The sequence below is a fragment of the Phoenix dactylifera genome, chromosome 2, assembly GCF_009389715.1.
Source record: "Phoenix dactylifera cultivar Barhee BC4 chromosome 2, palm_55x_up_171113_PBpolish2nd_filt_p, whole genome shotgun sequence".
In the NCBI taxonomy this organism is placed as follows: domain Eukaryota; kingdom Viridiplantae; phylum Streptophyta; class Magnoliopsida; order Arecales; family Arecaceae; genus Phoenix; species Phoenix dactylifera.
The window spans coordinates 14,410,927-14,432,369 of record NC_052393.1 but is presented as its reverse complement, the minus strand read 5'-3'; the positions used below and the strand labels follow the sequence as shown (position 1 = coordinate 14,432,369).

Sequence of the window (21,443 nt, the reverse complement as noted above, 5' to 3'; positions counted from 1 at the left end):
GGAAGTAATATTGTTCAAATATATACATATATATTTATATATTTTGCACTATTGTGACATACCTTAGAAGTCTCATTATGTCCTTCTCTCAAAACTTATTTTCCTTTCTTTGGCAAACATCTTTGAGCCGAAGATGTAAATAATGCTCAGTTGCTGTTCTTTGCACATTGATACACTTTGTTGTTATGGTGTCTGCTTACATCAGAAGACCTAGACAATATACAGACAAGATCCAAATGTTTAGATTGAAGTGGACACTGATTGAGATCCTATGGACACCTGGGTTTAGGTTGCAACTACTTATTGCAAGATGCTGGATGTAGGAGATGAACGAGACAAATGTGCACCCACCAATCATGCCAATTTTGTGATTCACATGCAGAAAAAGTTAGACTCACAGGGAACATCATATCTCATCCTGCAACATAATATGCCGTTATCCAACTACTTGCACGTGTAAATAATTGTGACTTAAAGGTCCTAAACCCTTTTTATGGTAATCACATACTTATTTTGTAGCGATGCATGGTTTCCATATGAGATTTTTTGGCCTTCTATTATGCTCTGAACTCTGAAGGTTATAGCATTTCATGATGCGAATCTTGTAATTTGCGAGGAGTAAGCCTAATTTCACAAATCATCCTTTTTAAGTTTACATTGCTATTTTCTTTCGTTGGGTTACAAAGGGGTAAAGGGTTACATATCCGTGTGGAAAAGTTGATGACATAACTATTCTGTTTTTGTTTGGTTTATTGTTTATTGAATAAACTTTATTCTTATTTCTATTTTTGTATTTGTGTTGCAAATAATGTTACATATTGCAGATACTTCTCTTTGAGCAACTGTTGGACCATTTTGCTTTTGTATCTCAGGTCTATGTTAAAGTTGCTTGATGTTTTATTGCAACTCGATCATCTTAAAAATGCTAAGGCAAGCATACCTAATGATTTTTCATGGTATAAGAGGTATGCAATTGACTATCTATATAATACTTTTATAGAACGTAGTTTTTTTTTAATGTGGTAACCCGCATCACAGAGTTGAACACGATCATGATTATGTCAAATTAGCTGTTGTACTTTATTGAAAGCCTTATTAGGTGGTGCTTCTCATGGGTTGTGTATTTTATTATGAAGAACATGCAAATTATATATTTGGAACAACCTAAAAGCTTAAGTTAGACATGATTTGTAAGATGAAACATCGTATTTTAGAGAAGATTCTATTGATTATCATTTTTCGGAAATACCTGTGCACGATTATGCTCTTATATTATCTTTTCTCTATTTAATCCTGGATTGGAATAAGTATATTTTATAGTAGAAGATTTTCATATTGCTTTTTGCAAATGAGAATAATAGTTAAATTGTCCTTGAACTTGCATACATGCATCTAGCAAGATCCATCTTTTACTTCTCCATGACTCCTCTCCAAATTTATCTCTCCTGCAGTGGTTGGATTCTTATGGAAAATCGGTTAGAGTTGGAAAAAGTAGTGACTAACTGATCATTGCATGACAAACTTGGATTAAGGCTTAGAGGTGAAATAGTGGTGAATGGAATAGATTCACCCAAGGTATGCCGTATTGGTACCAGACCCTATCTTACTATATTGGTATGCCTGATACAGAGGTTAGTTGGGTGTACTGACATTCGGTACACCTCCTGTACCATGTATTTGGTTTGGTAGCGGTACGGTCGGCGATACCAACTGGTACGACATTCCTTCACCCCACATGCCATCAAGGGTCCTGGCACACTTGACACCTAATTCATTGAGTCACATGCTAGACTTCTGATTCACAAGTGTCTAGGAGCTCAACTTTTCTAGTAGATGGCAGAAGTTTTTAGCTGGTCGTCTTCTAGAAGATAGTCTAGTGCAAGGTTCGCAATCTCGGTACTGGATGTTGTACCTGTACTATCTTGGTATGCCTAGTATGCGGCCGATTCAATGTATCAATACTTGGTACATCCTCTGTATCATATTCCGGTTTGATACAGGTATGATATGGTTGCCCTTTACATGCTGGTATGGACCAGTAAGGTGTACCATGGTCTAGTGCACATCAGTCCTAAAGATTGCCCCATTCTGATGAGCACATATAGAGTTATATTGTCAAGGCTCTTCCATTGTTTTAGGTATTGAGTTAGTTTCCAAGACATCTTGAATCATCTCAATTGGAGCTCCGACGAGAAAATTCTAGTTGAATTAAGCATATTGCTAAATCCAGTGGTTGTAACTATGATGTTAGAATGATAGGGATAATGCTATCCTTTCTGCTTGAGTTAGACGGTTGTTACAATGCTGGCAGCTACAAATTTGCCTCATTTGAGTCCCTTATCGTGTCAAAAAGTCATCTTATGGCAAATCTTTGTAGCTATTAGGTTGTCTTAAGGCACATCCTTGTTAGGTCCAACTGTCCAAGAATCATCTAGCTAGAAACTTGTATGGATAGCAAAAGAACCTCACTTTTAGTGACCAACAATATCATATTTCCAAGAAAAATGTGTATAATTGGAAATTTGTTTGCTACTTATGTAATTTTCTCTAGGTTATTCTCATGAAATTAGTGTTTGTGTGTTCAATAAAAAAAATAGTAGTCGTACAGGTGAGTTGCCTACTGCCCCCTTAGCTGTATGCTTTTAGAACAAGGAGTTGCTTGTAATCCTCGAGCTATTTCCAATAGAGAAATCCACCTTTTATGGTTGATGACAAGGTTCACCAGTTCAGTGAATTGGTACTGGAACCTGTGCTGGTCGGCCACCAGTATGATACGATACCTAGTTCGGTATCGTGCAGACACTATTTGGATTGCTGTATCGGGCATTTGATTGGTGCACTATTTTGTTTTTTTTCATTATTTTCTTTTCTCATTTTTTTTATTTCTACTTAGAAATTTGATTCGGGTTGTTTTGTAATTTGCAATTTTAACCTTGTTTTGATGCCTTTTTATCATGAAATAGAATTGGAATAGACTAACCAATGTACATATAAGTTAAAACACATACAATACAACAAATTGAATTGATTTTAATGTATTTAAATCATAAAATACATGCTGGTTAGATGCTGCTTCCTAAGCTACCAGACCTCCTGTGGACATTTCTAGCATTAGGACACGTCAGGGTAACCATTGGCTATATGCTGCTTCAACCTAGTTATCCCTTTTTTCTTAGACTTTGTGCTGCACCACCCGCATCTCTAGTGGTGTCGGCCTGAGAGCATTTATTTGTGCTCCCAGCCAATGTCACACTTTGGATTCTTCTTTCTGGACGGATCCATTCTTGTAAGTTTTTCTAGCACATATCAAACATTTTTACATCAACAGATATTTAGATAATTATATAAAAATTAGTGAAATTACATTATGATTAAAACTTACCAAATTAGTCCAAAAAAAGAATTATACATTATCCACATGTAATACGATTTTTTATCGTTTTTACACTTAAATAATTTTAATTATTTTTATGTAATAAATTAATATTTAATTATAATATATATTTTAATTTAGAATAATGTAGAATCCTAATGGGGATGCTACATATATTTTTATCTCAAAATATCATTATTTAATTAATTTTTTAAGACTATAATGCAAAAATTAGTTTTCTACTTAGAAAATACTTCTGAATTATCCATGCATAATACTATTTTTTATTTTTTACTTTTTATTAAACAAATATTTTTTATTAATTTTATTTAGAAGTAGTATTTAAATATAAAATATTCAAAAAATTAATTTGATTTTGGATCGGTGTAGCACTCTACCAAAGATGCTGTATATATTTTTCTCAGCTTGTTGGCATGCACAAAACGCTACTTATTTTTAACATTTAATCAAACTTTGGCCTATGCCATGATGCACATGATCATTGCCCAAACTTAAATAAATTGCACCAAATTTGGATAGAGAGCAGCATGCATGCCCCTAATCATGCTACTAATTTTATAATTTTTTGTAAATATATTTTTAATTTAAAAATAGAGTTAATGAAAAATAAGCATTTTGTTGGCATTGTGTAGATCATCCATAGATCTACAACATATTATGAAATCGTGCCAAAATTAAAAGTTTTGGCATGCCCCCCTATTTTCCATTTTATTGCCGATTTTCAGCCTCTAAATAAAAAAAGATGAGCAAGGGAAAAGGGTCATCACCTATTTTTACTTGGATTTGGCTTGAACTTGTGAAATTTGGAGCTTTCTCCTTGTTTTCAAGATTTTTTTGAAAAATGAGAGGGCTGAGAGGGCATGGGGCAGCTTCCCTCCTCTATTATTGAAGCGTGGGGGAGGGGGGAGGGTGATTGGCAAGTCGAGGCTGTGTGAATTGCATGGTTCACCCCAGTATCGCTCTGAATTGCCCAGTTTGAAGCGGTTTGACCTTTGTTCCAATCCGACAGGGCGAGCCATCCCAGTTTACCATTGGTTCGGCTTGGTACACTCCAAATCGGGCGATTAAAAATGGTACAAGGAACCATGGTTGATGATTCTAAATACTATATTTGCTCTTGCTGTCAAAGGCACTACGAGCGCGACAGTTGAGTTAGGCTAAGTGGCGCCAAAGCATTTTTAGAAAGCTATCCTAGTGAAGTGTCTTTTGTAAGGCATCATCTTGCTAGGCCAGAAAAAGATGCATTGAGGTGAGAGCCTCATTGAACTAGAGCATTCTTTTGAAAAAAAATTCTTAATCATCTTCTATTGGAGAAGTTTTCGAAGCATGTTATGCAAGGATCTCCAATTAGGCAATAAAGCAAAGAAGATGGGATAGTGGAATAAAAAATGATAACCTAATAGAGATAAAACCAAGTTCATGTAAAGTTATGGGAATGTTCAAAATATATTGGAGTCTAGTTGATCTGGAATATGAAGACAACTAATTGACTTAACCATAAGATTACTAAAGGAAACTTATATGTGGTTCAGATCATGGACATAACAAAATTGGTTAAGCAGATGATAAGAACAATGACTTTTGATGTCAATTAACGTTCGCCATATCGGATGTATCGTGCTGTACCGGTACCGAACCAGTATATAGTACCATACCGTATCGACACTTGGTATGTTGATACCATTTCAGTACCGGATCCTATACATGTACCATCCTATTATAGTATCAGTATATGGTACGGTATGAGGCAGCGAGGCATACCGAGTGTTGGTATAGTACGAGTTGCATATTGGTTTGGTACTGGTATGGTACAATACCAACTGATATGGCAATGCTAGCTCTGAACTTTACTATATTGTATCGCGTACCGATACTGTAATAGGATGGTACTGGTATGGTATCCAATATTGAGACGGCGAACCTTTGTCAATTGTTGAAAACAATGTTGAAGTACTGAGCATACTAGTCCCTTACCAGCCTTAAAGTGGTATAGGGGCCTTGGTAGTTGGTACACTTTGGTATTTGCGAACTATGACAAAATCTCCTATCTCTACCAGACTAGGGCACATTATGAACCGCTCGATATTGCTTGATATTGTGTGGGATTTTTATAAACTCCCATTTATTTTTGGTTTTTCATCAGGTGATGGTGGGAGGGGGAGGGGGAGAGACTGGGGAGCTATTTGAATAACTTAAGTAATGACTTATGCGTTATGACTCGAAAGAAAGATGTTTGCCTGGATAAACCCTTTATTATGATAAAAAGGAACAAATAACAAAGGTAAGAACCAAATCAGTTTAGTTAACATAACCATGGATCCTTGTTTGTCACGTTTTCTTCTATAGGGCTACCTCTAATGTTATTTTCAGTTTTTTTATATCTTTTCTCACAACATCCATCCTTGTTATCTTAGATCTTCCCCTCCTTTTCTTGGATCGTTCAATACAAATTAAAGTATCTCTCGATACTATAGTCTCTTCAAGGCTTCGTTATAGATGCTCATACTATTTCAATTGATCCTCCAACTCTTTGCTCTAAATGTCGACAACTTCTACTGCCTTTCTAGTGTAATTTCTAAACCTTTCCTTTATAGTTTTACTACATATTCATTTTAATATTCTTATTTCCATTACAGTCAACTTCTTTTTCTAAACTCTCTTTATTGCCTAACATTCTTAGTCATCCAAATTTCATCTGACATAATTTTATTACATAAGTGTTCAACTAACCAACCATTTTCTCTTTTGGGTCTAACAGATCCCAATATCGAAATCACTCACTTTTTGGCATCTCTTGTTCTTCATCTTAATTGGGACCTTGTCTTGATTTTCATTTTCACTAAATCTGCATTCCACATATTTGTCTTTACTTCATTGATTTAAACTCTTATTCTTGAAAGCTTGCTTTCAAAAATGCAATTTATCATTTAATGTTGTTTTCTCATCAATCAACACTAGTGCAAATATCATATACCTTGGAAAATCTTCTTTAATATTAGAATCTATATGTCGATGCTCCTAAAACTTAATGTATTCTATCTCGATGTGTCTTGAACTTTCATAGTTTCATCATGTATGATGATTATAATCCTAAAATAAATAAAAAAAGTTGGCCAAAAATGAGCCTACATAGGATTACAGCTGTGTCCGCTGGTACATGTGTTGGTATGCTATATACAATAACCAAGGATAGGTTTAATCCCCTACCTCTGTATTTGAATCCTTGGTTGAGAAGCCTGAGTCCAATTTTGTCAAGGTTGGTACATGTGAGCACCAAATTGCAGTCATTTTCATGATGGGATGAGCGGTAAAACTTCTACATGCAATATTTTATGGTGTACTTGTGTAACATGTGAGTATTAGATGACTAAAATAATATCTGCATACTCGTATTTCATAATGCAATAGTATAATACAAAAAACAATCTGCAGCAACGATAATGATTCTGCTGTCTACAGTTATTGCTTTCACCTGGAGGGCCAATATTTGATTAGTTTCCTTCTGTAGATTATATTCAGTTGGTAGTTACGTTTGGGTTTCATGCTTCATGAATTTTGGTTTAGCATACCTACTGTCTAATCCACTATTGCATATTTTCCGAATTATCTGTTCATATGTAATAGCTTAATTCACTACCTATTTTATAGTTTCAGCCTATTCTGCAGAATCTAAACATGATTTTTTACAAAAAAATAATAAATCTGGTATACTAATTTGCAGAACATTCACACAAGTAAGTGCTCAGTGGCAGGACACTGATTCAATGAGAGAGGAGTTGGATGATCTGCAGGTTACTCAGTTCTACATTTGACATTTCCTTTTTTCCCAATGTTTCTGATCTTAATGTTGTAGCATCTTTTTTGTCAGTAGAGCTCATAACTTTTACAGTTGCGCCACTCATTTTAATTGGATGATTTTCATTGTTCCTTTAGACTACAGCATCACCATTGTTATTACAACTATGGAACTCATTGTTCATGCTCTTGTGATTTGCAGATTTTCTTAAGCACAAGGTGGGCTATTTTACTGAACTTACATGCAGAGATGTTCCGCACGAACACGTATCCTACCTCTTAAAAATCTTCAGTTGCAGCGCTGACAACTGTTAATGGAAGCTCAAGTGGCTTGCAATGGTTTTTAGCTTTATTCTATTCTGCTTCAAAATAATATTGCTACACTAACGATGTAAAATATGTAACATAGGAAGCTGAAAGGAATATAATGGTTTTCAAATTTAAACTTCAAGTTGAAATCATTCGAGCTGATAAAGAAAAGCATGCAGAACAACCTAGAATTCTTGTGACATTTCTTGAGAAATCCGTCATGTTATCTTTTGGCATTTGAGAAGGGTATGCTATTTCAGGGCAAGTAGTTGATAAGCATCACTTGTAAAAGCTGCTTAACATAATGTGTTTTCTGCAAGTTGGAGTTTTACTTTTTCATCATATGTGATAAGTACACGTGTTCTTACAAATATTCAATTTACTATCAATAAGGGTGAAATTGGGTCAAATAGATTTGTATAGCATCCATACATGATCTTCGTCTGACCCAATCATGAGATAAGAGTCACTCTACTTGGTCTAATCTGAGTGGATCTGATTTTTTTTTCCAAATATTAAGCCCTCAAAAGTAAGACTTCACCTGAGATGGACTGAAAAAAATGAAGCAACCGAGATCCAGATCCAGCAAGTTATGGGTTTGATCTGGGCCTGAATCATGGTCTCAAACCCAGTTTGAGTTTTATAGATGGGTCAAGTTTGACCCAGATGCAGCCTGACTCATTTGCAGCTCCTATTATCAATCTCCAGGACACACATCTACTCTTATATATGCTTTTAGTTTATGATTCTATTTCTAGAAAGTGCACTAAATTGCATTTTCAAGTGCAAAAGAATGGCCAAAAATAGAGATTATACCAAAATGTCTGTATCTTTTTATGGAGACTATACCATGGTATTATGTTGCTTTATCCTATTTAAACTGAGTCTGGAACACATACTGGGAGTCTTTCTTTAATCATATTAAGTTAGTATATGGGCATGTGCATAGTTTGTTAGCTTTACTAACAGAACTGCTTAGATATATTTTGGTCAGCATTTTCGTGTCGAGTGAATGTAACATTTCTGACGTTCTTCATGTTAAATTTGAGGTCCTTGATTCAAGTATAGTGTAGAAGACATTCTGCAAGTCCTCATTGTCTTTTGTGTTGAATCTTTGGAACTAGACTTTGCACTCCTATTTCCAGAGCGCCACACTCTACTTCGCGTCTTGCCTGTTCTTGTTGTTTTGGCGACTTCGTCAGAGAAAGATAGCGAATCACTGTATAAGAGGGTGAAAATCAACCGCCTTCTTAATATATTTAAGGTTTGATATTATGTATTTCTTTCTGCTGATTAATATATTTATCTTCTACAGTACACATTATATGATTCATGGTAGATGAGTGCTTAATTAACTTGCGGCATGCATAGTACATATTTATTGTATTCTAATCTATGCACTGCTCGTTGATCTGTTTTTGCAGAATGATATTGTTATTCCTGCATTTCCAGATCTTCATCTTTCACCTGCTGCAATGTTAAAGGAACTGTCAATGTACTTTCCAAGTTTTTCTAGTCAAACTCGTCTTCTTACTCTTCCTGCACCACATGAAATTCCCTCTCGTGAGCTACAAGAATATCCTACTTGTTCTGAATTATATTATTTAAATTATGCTTTTTATCTAAATTTTGTTGGTGATCTCAAAATGTAGTCCATTTATTGATGCAGACAATTTTGTCTTCATCTGGCTAATACCAGCTGAAAAGTTCAATTTGTAAAGTCAGATGTGGTCATGTGTAATGAAAACTAGGGCCAATCTATATGAGGGGCCTTCAGTTTGTAGATAAGGTTCTGATTTCTGAAGATGGGAAATTTCATGAATGTTTTGAGAGTATTTGGAAGGTCTTGTTTGACTAAGTACTGATCCTTGTTAGGAAAGTGATTACATATGACTATAGTCAGATAGATGAATAATGTATTTGGTGTCAAATTTTCTATTAAATTGTGGTGTTGCTGTCTTCTTTGCTAATCAAACTAGACAGTTTTTTGAATTGGAGGAATGTAATTACCTAGGACTTGACCCAAGAAGGCTAGTGACTAGTGAGGGTTATTTCGGTTCCTTGGTCTTGTGTAAGTATCTAAGATTGACCCAGTGTGCAGTAGATGTGGGTCTAAACACATGTCCGCATGGGTCCTCACATGCTCCTCCCATTTAAGATTTAGCATCCTCGCTAGGCCAAGGGTCTAAATCCAATCAAATTTAATTACAAACAAGTCTAATCACAAATTCCAGGATTGGCACATGGCCAATTTGAAAAAGGCCCGTGTTGCTGTGTCTCCTAGTCTGCATAGGCCATGGGTTGAGTTTGCTCTAATACCATTTGTAACGACCTAGGACCTCACCTATAAAGGCTAGCAGGGAGTTGTTATTTGGGTTCCTTGATCTTAATAGGTTTCCAAGATCTATCTAGTGCACATCCAATGTGGATACACCCGTATGGGTCCTCCCAAGGTTGTGAGACGGTGAAGCAGAGCCAATTACTTTTCTTATTTCATCGGATGATGCACATCTAATCTTTATGATATCTAGGAAGGCTTGCAATCAGATTCGCTTTATACATTCTGATTTGTAAAGATTTTTCATTGATTCTTTTCATCGCTGAGTTAACAAACACATAATGAGTTATACAGTAGGAATATGTGGCATGTGAATTTTATTTTATTGTATAACATAACAATAATAAAGATCGAAGAACTGCTTCGTTGGTTTCCTTGAAAGCTTGTATGGTATATGAATTTCCAGCTTTGAAGCTGGTTTGATGAAGCATGTTCTGAAAGCATTGGTGCAATTGGGCACACAACTAATACAGTCAACAGTATATAACATTGGAGGCTGATGCAGGAAATAAAGTTTGGTTGGTCTAGGGGCTTTTCTTGCATAAAATGGTAAAGGTATGAAACTTTCTTCATCAGATTGGAGACAAAAAAAGCTATTGAGAGATTTTTTAAGAACTGAACTAAGAATAATGCAGAGGATGAAATGCTGAAAGAACAACTGTTATCTTTAAGTTGGGAAACAATGGTATTCTGATGACACTGAGATCAATCAAAAATTGTAACAAATTCAAGCGTTGCACATACTCTTAGGTCTAATTTCATGTGGCAGATATAAATTTTGTATATGTCTAGATTTTCTCCTTTTTGGAGATAAAAACCTGCTAAATAAAAATTGTATGCCGTTAAATCAGTTGTATTGCGGTGAAGTGAGATGGAGTGGGACGTCTTAAAATTGGGTTGGTCCGGAGATCCTTCAAGCAGGAAAATAGGAATTAGGTAATGGGCTGAAAAGTAAACTTTTAGAAAAATAGATATACTTGCTATACAAACTCTTAATATAGTTATACTATTATTTTTTTGTGTTTGTATGTTAAGTGCACTTTTATATTGAAATTTTAACTTTTGGTGCAAATCAAAATGTTCCATCCCAAATGGAGTAGTTAGCTGATCTGAAAGACTGAAACAGTATGAATTACAGGAATTTGGTTGTGTTTTGGGTGGAATAATTCATTTTTTGTCAAAATAGCTGTATTAAAGGTTCATTGCCTTGCTATGTGTTTTTTCTTCTTTGAAATTGAGGTGGGGGCCATGCATGATAGATCAAGATTTTAGAAAGAAATTTCTAGATCAGGCTATTAGAATGAATTTTCATAATATGAAACTCAGATATTGCAGGATTTTGGAAGTAGTTGGAAGCATTATTTTTTAACTTGTATAAGCAATTTATGAATCTACAACTTAGTGAATTACTTTATTGTTGAAATAATAGAATAAAACTTTGGTATTTTAATTCCCTTTAAAATGTTGCGAATAATATGAATTTTTATGTTTCCACATGCACACAACATGAAATCTCCAACTTTGGTAAACAAGTTTCTATGCAATTAAGAAATTTCACTTTTAAATTTAATTTCTTTTTAGGGGAAAAATGGAAGTTTCTTAAATTTTAACTTGATTACAAACATTTATTTTGTTTAGAAACAAGTTGGAACTATTATTCGATTGAATAATTTTTATTTTTATTCCTGTTAGCAGTTGACTCTTCTGGGATCATGACCATGGTTTGCCGAACTGGTACTGGTAGGCGTACCGGTGGCCTACCGGACAGGTTCAGCACACGAACCGGTCCGAATCGGTTTGCGCTGCCCACAACGCGCGCGGGCACGGTGCCTCTCGCGTGCGGCGGCGCTGCCCAGCGCGTACCGGTCCGGTTCGCACCGGTATAAGCCGGAACCATTTTTCACCGCCATACCGTACCGGTCCAACCCTAGGGACGAAACCGTTTTCCACCGCCATACCATACCGGTCAGGGGTCGGACCGGTACGGTATGTGCTGAACCGGCCAGTACGGGCCGGTTTAGCATACCATGATCATGACATTATAAGGTTAGAGCTGATGCTAGATATGATACTTGTTAGATCAATGGTCCTATCTTATGGTCATTCTTACCTGTTACAACTTGTAGTCAATATTTTTCTACTTTCCTAGTCGTTTCTTGAATTGATGTCATAATTAATGGAGTCTACATTTAGATACCTCTATTAGCATATGGATTATATTATACTTCAAAAATATGTTGTACTAAAAATGATATCTATTATTTATTCTATCTTTTACTATTTATTACCTTTTGTCAACCATTCTCTTTTTCCATCATTTATTATTCTCTAATTTATTTTCAAAATAAAATTATTCATATGAGTTGGATTAAATCTTGGATCGTTCAAAACCACCAAAATATCTGTTGGATCAGAACCATAATTAAATCAAACTATGAGAGCATGCTCTAAGTGAAGGATCAAGGTTAATAAATATAATATTTGCTATACTAACTTATGCAAGGCTCCTCTGCAATATTTTTTGATATTTCTTATTTTCTATAGTATTCACAAGGATTTACATGGCACCCAAGCCTAATAGGTTAAATCCTACCTTTGATCTCATTTGACATTTCTCATTCTTCTATGCATTCCTTGACTATATTGTTTTGAATTTAGTAGCTATTGTTGATATTTAGATATTGGCATAGAATATTGATAATAAGGTTAGTTAAACCAGTATTGTGGCTTATGCTGGTCGGCTATCAATTCGGCATGGTACCTGTTCAATACAGGGTGAACTAGGCGATTCACCCTAGTTCAACAGAGCCCGGTTCACGTTGGTTCAACAGGCCATTTTCAAGCCTTTTGCGATATCAAAAGAGGGAGGGGGGGGAATCGGTTCGAACCAGTTCTAATTAGTGCGAACCGAGCCAAGCAGTTTGCGCTAGTTCTGCTCCAAACTGCCTGGTTCAGAGCGGTTCAAGCTATTTTCCCAAAAAAAAGTCGAACCATGTCGGTTTCACATCGGCTCGGTTCGGTATAGGCATGGTATGCTGAACCGGCCCATACCGGCCGATTCAGCCCGTACCAGATCGGTTCACACTGGCCTGCGTGTGGGGTAGCGCGCTTGCAAGCGGGGAAGAGCGCCCACGCTGTTTCCTGCGCTAGGAACCGCGCCCGTGCGCTGCCCCGCGCGAGAGGATATTTAATGCCATAGAGTGACATTTCACGCGGAGCGTGCGCGTCCGCGCGCGCTCACGGAAAATATCCATGCGTGCTTTTAACTCTCTTCCAGTTTGGTACCGGTTTAAGACGCGCGCGCCTTTGCGTGCACTCGTAGAAAATATCCGTGTGCACTTTTACCTCTCTTTCGGTTTAGTACCGGTTTAAATCAGTCCGAACCAGAACCATACTGGTCCGGTAGGCGACTGGTATGCCTACTGGTACCGGTACGGCGTACCCTGGTATGGGGTGAACTGGGCAATTTGGCAGACCATGGCTGATAGTATAACTTTGATATGGTAAAGGCCAAGTTGCTTGTGCATTGTTTATTTGGATGTCAGAGGATCTTATCGGACCGATAAGATCTTTTGGCGGGACCCTCTTCAGAAGGTATGGTGAAAGCTAGGAATGATTAAGAGAGATTGAGCGGCTAGAGGAGCAACTAATACTAGTTTTTAGGGATGATAAACATATTTTCCAAGGTGATTTACTATATCCCTGAAACCAGGGATAACTTGCTCCTCCAACAACCATAATCTCTTTCCACCACCTAGCTTCTGCCATACTTTAAGCAGGAGAGCTATGCTAAAAGATCTTATTGGAGCGGTAAGATCTTCTAGCATCCAAACAAGATCATAGTTTGAAAGACGGGTTTAAATGCTAGGCCCTTTCCTAGTTTGCTTCTAGGATGGTACCGTACTGGGATAGGATAATTCAGTAGGGTCATACTAAAACATCCAATAGGCAACATGAAAAAAGAAGATTCCATCCCGATTTATCTGGAGAGTTTGGATGCCCAAGAATGGTTTAGGCCCTTTCCCAGTTTAAGTGGGAATCAACATCCCGCAAGTGTCTTAGTCCTTGTTTTCTATCAAAATTATATGGTATCGATAGTACCATCCCATTCTAGTGAGCCCAATTGAAGAGACAACAAGTGTCTTGGTGGTGCTCCATGCCTAGGCTCTTGTTGAAATGATATGGTATCGATAGCTCTCCGGCGGGACTTATATCCTTGGATCACAAGATTTAGATGGCAAATCTCCATTCTAAGCTATAATATTTGACAATATATCCTCATATATAAGATAGCCTTGCTATATTGCTGGAAAGATATTAAGTTTGCACCAAAAAAAGTGCATTTATAATGGTTCTATTATACTATTTTTACAATGATGCTATGATACTATTTAACTCATGATGAAATTTTTGGAATTTAATTTAATACTACATTTGAGAGACAATGCATTTTGTATTACAGTATAAATCATATACACATACTGTATACATGTGTATGCATGCGTCCATGCACATGAATTTATGCAGAGAGAGTGAAAGAGGGAGCATTTACTCTCCTTTTGGTGGGATTGAGGTTTTAGTCTCTAATAGTACAAAAATCAATGTTAGAACTTTTATTTTAAGGATCTACACCATTGATTATGATCTGCAACATATAAGTTACCTAGAAACTAGATATATATATTTTACAGATCATTTACCTATGCATCAAGTGGTCCTAATTTGGATAGAGGTGCTAGCTTTGCTGGTTCATGATGGCTATGCTATATTGTGCTAGTGCCATGCCATCCAATTTCATATGTCAGCCGTGCACGATGCAATGGCATATAGTCATGGTTTGCCGAACCAACCAGTTCGGAGCGTATCAAACTAGACCGGCCGGGGACCAACACAGCTCAGGCTATTAAAATGGGACATGACCAGTTCGCTTAAACCTCTCCCCTTCCTCGGCTATTAAATTGTTTGTCGCCCACTTGCGATTGGTTTCCTCCACTTGTTGGCTTGGGATACTCGATGTCTGCATTCCGCTAAGTCCCTCCTCCCACCCTCTCCTCCCTCTCTCTCTCTCTCTCTCTCTCGCTTGGGTTAGGGTTAGGGTTTACCTTGCCCTCTCTCCCTCTCCCTTTCCCTCTCCCTCTCCCTCCCCTTCCCCCTCTCTCTCTCTCGTGTTAGGGTTAGAGCTTCCCTTGGTCCTTCCCTTTCCTCACTCCTCCCTCTCCCTCCCTCTTTTTCGTTCGGTCTCCTTTTCTCCATCTCCCCCTCTCTTTGGCTCTCCCTATGTTGGTATGTCTTGGAATGGCACGGTACAAACTTGTACCATGCTGAATTGGCCACCAGCCGATATATCCTCCAGTTTCAGTTCGGTGAACCTTGGTATATACCATGTTGGTAGGTGATGGGTCAAGGCATTGGCATCACTTCGTTAATCCTTAATCATACTCTATGCTGTGAATCTAAAATTCATATGCAACGTCATCCAATTTAATATAATAGCCTATTGATACTTTTCATTTTGTTTCCACTTGATGCATAGGTAAATGGTCTCCAAAACATATGATTTTTGGTTTATGGGTATTTTCAAGGTTCACAAAACCTATATTGGGTACCATACCGGTACCTTACCGTTTAGTTAGTATAGTACGGCGTGACCCCTGTATTGACTTTGGTTCACGACACTTTTTTCTCACTTCCAGCATAGTACCACCTAAAATTGGGCGGTATGGGCTAGTTCCACCCGATTCAGATTGGTTCAACTCATATACTAAATTGAATCTAGGAATTATCCTGGTTCCACACTAGTATAGTATCCTATGCCTTGGTATAGTTCTGTAGACCTTGGACATTTTAGGTATTGTAGATCATCATCAATTGTATGGAACTATGGATCATCAACTTTGAATTTGAAAGCTCATTTTTGATCTTGCATTGATAGGAAGAAGGCTTTAATGTTACCAGAAAGATGAGGGAGTGTATTCTCTATGTTTGTGAATGCATGTGTAATTTTATAAGAGTATATGTATTTGTCTATGTTTGTATCTAAGTGTGCATATGTCACTCAAGATATATTAGGTTTGATTTCAGGTCAGGTTTCTACATTTGTATTTCTTAGTTTTTCGCTTGAAGTCACTCTTTGAATTTGAAGAACCGCCTTTATATATCTTCGTGTCTAAATGATCAATTGTGGCTTATCTGCTCAGTGGCTTATTAACAATCCTCATTTGATATCCTTAATTTAATTTGTCACTAGTTACTTTAATGCAATATTTGAAATCATCACTTTTGTGGTACGAGAATGTTTACCTCCAATGGCTTTCCTTGCACTAAATGCCTTAACTAATCCACTTATCAGAGGCATTATTTGATTGTGAATCATATTGGAAGTATTCGTGTGGAGCATGATGACTTCTCTATTCGCTTTGCTTCGGCCATGAATCAGGTGCTCGTTTTTATCTTTTCAACCCACTAAGAAGTGCTGCTTTCCCACACAAGCTTGAATGCCTATTAATTTTTTATGCTTCTGTTGTTTCATTCTTCTAAACATAAAATGTGTAGTGAGATGCTTACTTGGCATTACTTGGTTATCTACATTGGTACATATTTTGCAAAATCTAGCTTAGGCGTGTGCTACTAATTCCATTAACTTATGATAGATCTGCATAAAAGCATTTGCTGTTAATATCTTGTTTGATGATGGTAAACATGGATTATTTGTGTAACTCTGGTGACAATATCCAATATTACTAATTTACAAAGTTTTATATGCAGTGCTCTAATAAATTGCTTTAGCTATATCTAATTGCTGTCATGCCTTTTCATTGATTTCTTCCTGCCAGATTGTAATACTGAAGTCAACAGATGGTGCAGATAGTGAGTGGTCTAGGGAAGCCAAAGGAAACATGTATGACATGGTTGTTGAAGGTTTTCAGCTTCTTAGTAGATGGACAGGCCGGGTTTGGGAACAATGTGCTTGGAAATTTTCGCGTCCATGTAAAGAACCAGCTTCTTTGGATTCCCACGACAATTCTACAACATTTTTTGATTACGAAAAGGTTTCCTTTACTTCACCCTGTCAATTTGTTTACCAAATATAATATGCCATTGGTTACCTGATGACCCTTTGGTCCTATACTGATTTCTTTATTACATAGATTCTTCATATTATCTTGTTATGCCATCACTGTGTTTTCTATGGTAATAGCTGTTTACTGTCCAGATTCTTGATACGGTGATAAAACTTTTTTTTTTAAAATTTTTAGTTGGTGGGTGGTGTTTAGTTTTCATAAAAGAGGGTCTTTTAAACACCATCTATGCATATTTATGCATGAATTCTCCATGTCTAATTCCTTTTCCCATGTTTTCCATCCATTGCATTGTTGAATGACTGAAATTTCTAATGGTATACCTTACTAATTGTTAAGTTATACTTAAGTTGTTGGCATGATTGACATTATATTCTTGCTTATGATAATTTTTGCTTGTTGAACTGGGGACAAGCAATTTGCATTTTGTCACTGAATTAGTTGTTGCATCGGTCTACTAGATTTACATGAGTTGTTTTTCTTTTCCATTTGGGTGAGACTGTCATACTTTTTGTCAAATCTATGCATTAGTTCCAAGGCCCGCCGAACCCGTATCGCTTCCCATACTGGTTGGCGCCTGGTACGGTTCGGTACCGTACCGAACCAGTACGGCACGGACCGGCACGGTCAATTTTTTTTGGAGTTTTCAAAAAAAATTAATTGGTAATCACACTTTTTGAACTTTTTCACTGAATTTAAGTCTAATTTGATGTTTTTTGATATTTCTATGATCTTGATTTAACCTAGATGATGCATTTTATTGCTTTAAAATGATACAAAATATAAAATGAACGACATAAAAATCCTCAAATCAAGTAGTGACATAAAAATTAAAAAATAATACAATCAATTACATACATTTAAAGTTCATACGTACCGATATCTAAAATCAGATCGAGTGGCGATGTCTCTTGTAGATATCTAGATCTGCCTCAATTGTCTGAGTCTTTTCCCCCTCCATCATGTGGTATAGAAATTCCATCTAGGTGTACCTCTCACTGTCTATGGTCCAAAGCACTTTATACAATGGTATGATAGCCTTCACTATCGCAGTGGCCCATTGCCAGAATGTCCGCCTCGTCACCAAGTCCTCGACATTACTTCCTTCAGTGCCGACCCTTGCATATCTACTTTTCTGCCACTTGGGACTGACAAACATCTGGCATAGAGAGATCTTGAGACCATGAGTCGCACGATTTGCTACCAACTACATTGCACTTGATAGCCTATGTCATCAGTGAAAGGATCACGTAGCAAACCTGGTGATGGTTTGGGCTGTCTCCATTATCCGCTGCACCCACGAATCGTCACAATGTCTATCAACATGAGGCCGATACAATGTGTAGCACATGGGGTCCAGAAAATATATGACCGCTGCTCCATCAAGATCTTTTTGACAGTTTTATATTGCGCCCCATTATCAGTGATGACCTGCACGATATTCTTCTCTCCTACTTGATCAATCACCTCCTCCATCAGTTTGAGGATGTACGCGGCGTCGAGCACTTGATTAGAAGCATTAACCGACTTGTGGAAGAAAGTCTTCATATCACAATATGTTAGAAAGTTGATGATGCTTCGTCTAGTAGGCCCGGTCCAACCATCACACATCAGTCAATCCATATGTAGGCCACTTGTTCTTGTAGGAGGCAATCAATTTCTCTAGCTCTTTATTACTGTCAAGAAGTTTACTGTAGATATTCTTCAGGCCTGGAGGATCTACACCAAGACCGATAGCCTGTATGGCGGAAATGACAAATCTATAGTACGTATTGTCTGCTACATTCGTTTGGATGTAGCTGAAGTGGAATTAGATTCTAATAGCTCGCCACATATTCTTCTTCTTATCCTTCTTCAGCATTAAATCAATTCTCTGGTGGGGAAGGCATGTAGAATTAAATCATGGATTGCTGCTGCTGGTGGAATCTCTCTAGATGACTACTTTCTGCTACCAAAAGCCTCCATCATAGATGCAATCCGGCCATCGTCTCTGCTGACGGCCTTTCTGACTGAGGTGGTCCTCCTGAACTCTAGATCTGGCCTGTTGCTCGCAGAACCGAAACTCGACTCGTAGTATGAGGGCCCAAATCGAGCCTTATGCATAGCTACCTCATCTTGCTACCACTGATCATCTGGGCTCGCCTGCATGACAGCCTAGATCCGTGCCTTGTCATCTAGAGTGGACACCCCCTCTGACTCTCTGGAGTGATAGGAAGATGGCTCTGCTGCTCGACGGTCCATCTCCACCTTCTTGGCAACTCTCTCCTTCACTGCTCCGAAATCAGCAAAGTGCGTCTTTATCAGCTACTGAACCTCCTGTGGGCATTTTCGGCATATAGAATGTCGGAGTAACCACCAGCTAAGAGTTGCTTCAAACGGGTTATCCGTCCTCCTTTAAAATCTGTGTTGCGTCGGTTGCACTTCCAATGGTGCCAGCCCGAGGACATTTGTCCATGATCCCAACCAATGTCACTCTAGGTCCTTTTTTCTTTATGGCTCCATTCTTGCAGATTTATCAAGTACGTTAGTTTATCAATTATTTAAAAATAGTCAAATTAATTTACGACAAAGATAATTTTTTTATCTTAAAAAATACGTCGGATTTATCTAATACATAATCTTAATTTTCTTTTTTTATTTATTTATATTTTTTGATAATTTTTAAATTTAAAAATATGCTTTAATATCATAAATTCGAAAAAGTATGATTTCTACCTCAGAAATTATTTCTAAATTATGTAATATGCACTAGTAATTTTTCATAATTTTTGATCTTATTTATATATTTGAAATTATTTTTCGAATTTAAAAATAATTTTTAAATGTTAATATTTAAAAAAAATAATTTCAGCTTAAATCAATATAAAACCTAACAATGGATGCTACGTATATTTTTCTAGGCCCTCAGGTATGCATAAAAGGCTATTTATTTTTCAATTTTTTTTTTTAAATTTAGGCCTAGGCCACTATGCATATGATCGTATCAAAACTTGAATGAATGGACACTAAATTTTTATGGGGAGTAGCTTGCATGCCCTTAAATACGTTTCTGATTTTACTTTTTTTTCATTTTTTTTTAATTTTTTAATCCTAAAATATATTTTTAATTTTTAAAAATTATATATAATTCAAGGATTTCTCTGAAGTGCCTTGCAAGCATTTACGAAATCCCGGCTGCAGTGCATTGTAGATTGCATTTCTACAAGTGCAGCATAAACTCCTTTCAAGCAACAAATGGGATCCTTAGTTCTCTTTATTCATGTACATTCATGATTCATCTAATGCTCTAAGATACGGAATATATGTGGTTGTTATCATATTGTTATTAAGTTATTATTATTAGTTTGTTATTATTAATCTATTATTACCTCTAACCGATCATCGTCGTCGTCATTATCATCATCATTATGGTAAAGGTTGTTGATTGTCATCGCCTATTTCTATCTTCAATGTTTTGCTAATGGATTTTGCAAAATACAACTTGTATACAGGTGGTTCGATGGAATTATACAACAGAAGAAAGAAAAGCTCTGTTAGAGCTTGTTAGTTACATAAAGAGTGTTGGTTTGATGATGCAACGTTGTGACACACTGGTAGCAGATGCTTTGTGGGAAACAATCCATGCAGAGGTTCAGGATTTTGTGCAGGATAAGTTAGATACAATGTTACGGACTACGTTCCGTAAAAAGAAAGACCTATCCAGGTGAATTTTACATATGTGATATCATCATACATGAAATTTCTTAGAAACTACTTCATTTATACTTTTATGGTCTGCAATGAATGGATTTTTCCTGTTACTCGGAAATAACTTGTGAAGGAATGTTTCAGTTGGGACTCCTAAGTAGTTCTACTGTAGCAATTTCATAATTTTGCCTTTGACTTGTATATATTTAGCAGCAGCATATGCAATCTAGGCAATAATTAAGTATGGGTGCATGCTAGTGCACACCAGTCTGCAGCAGAAATGCTGTACCATGCCTGTAAGGTACCAGTACCAGTACTTCCTTTGGCACTGATATATGGTTCATCACCTCCTATTTATTGTGCTAGCACTCGGAGGCATATCATATCAGTGTGCTACTGTACCAATAAGGTACTGATATGGATACTGCTACTGTTGCTTAAAATGTTGACAGTCACCATGTTAGTTCTTTTATATGCTATCTCAATTTTAGTGTTCAAGGATTATGAAACCCTTCCATGACTGCTGGTTAAATTTGCAAGCACACTTATGATTTTGTTATCCGAGTTCTATGACATACTGCTTTTGTTTTTCAGGATTCCTTTTCCCTAGTTGTTTCAGGCATTTTAGTATGTTCACTAAAAAAGCTGTGTGAAATATTCAATTAACGTTATTACAATACGATACTGCACATAGTATTAACATGCCTGTTGGCATGATATGTACCAAGCCAATACCTCACCAAGAAGAAGTGCATCAGTGGGATCAAAAATTGGGCCAGGCTTAATATTAACTGCTAATCCTATCAAATCAGGACCGTGCAGCAGACCTGACTTGAGATGG

General features: G+C 36.9%; 1 protein-coding gene across 1 annotated transcript in view; it reads left to right on the top strand.

Moving 5' to 3' along the window:
* Positions 1-21,443, top strand: part of LOC103721292 (protein PIR) — an 85,651-nt gene that overhangs the window by 27,969 nt on the left and 36,239 nt on the right. Inside the window, exons 7-14 of the mRNA XM_008811437.4 lie at positions 873-965; positions 7,116-7,185; positions 7,392-7,456; positions 8,567-8,762; positions 8,923-9,074; positions 16,179-16,272; positions 16,670-16,885; positions 20,407-20,618. Of these exons, the coding sequence (XP_008809659.1) occupies positions 873-965; positions 7,116-7,185; positions 7,392-7,456; positions 8,567-8,762; positions 8,923-9,074; positions 16,179-16,272; positions 16,670-16,885; positions 20,407-20,618 (1,098 nt within the window). The remainder of the gene's footprint in view (positions 1-872; positions 966-7,115; positions 7,186-7,391; positions 7,457-8,566; positions 8,763-8,922; positions 9,075-16,178; positions 16,273-16,669; positions 16,886-20,406; positions 20,619-21,443) is intronic.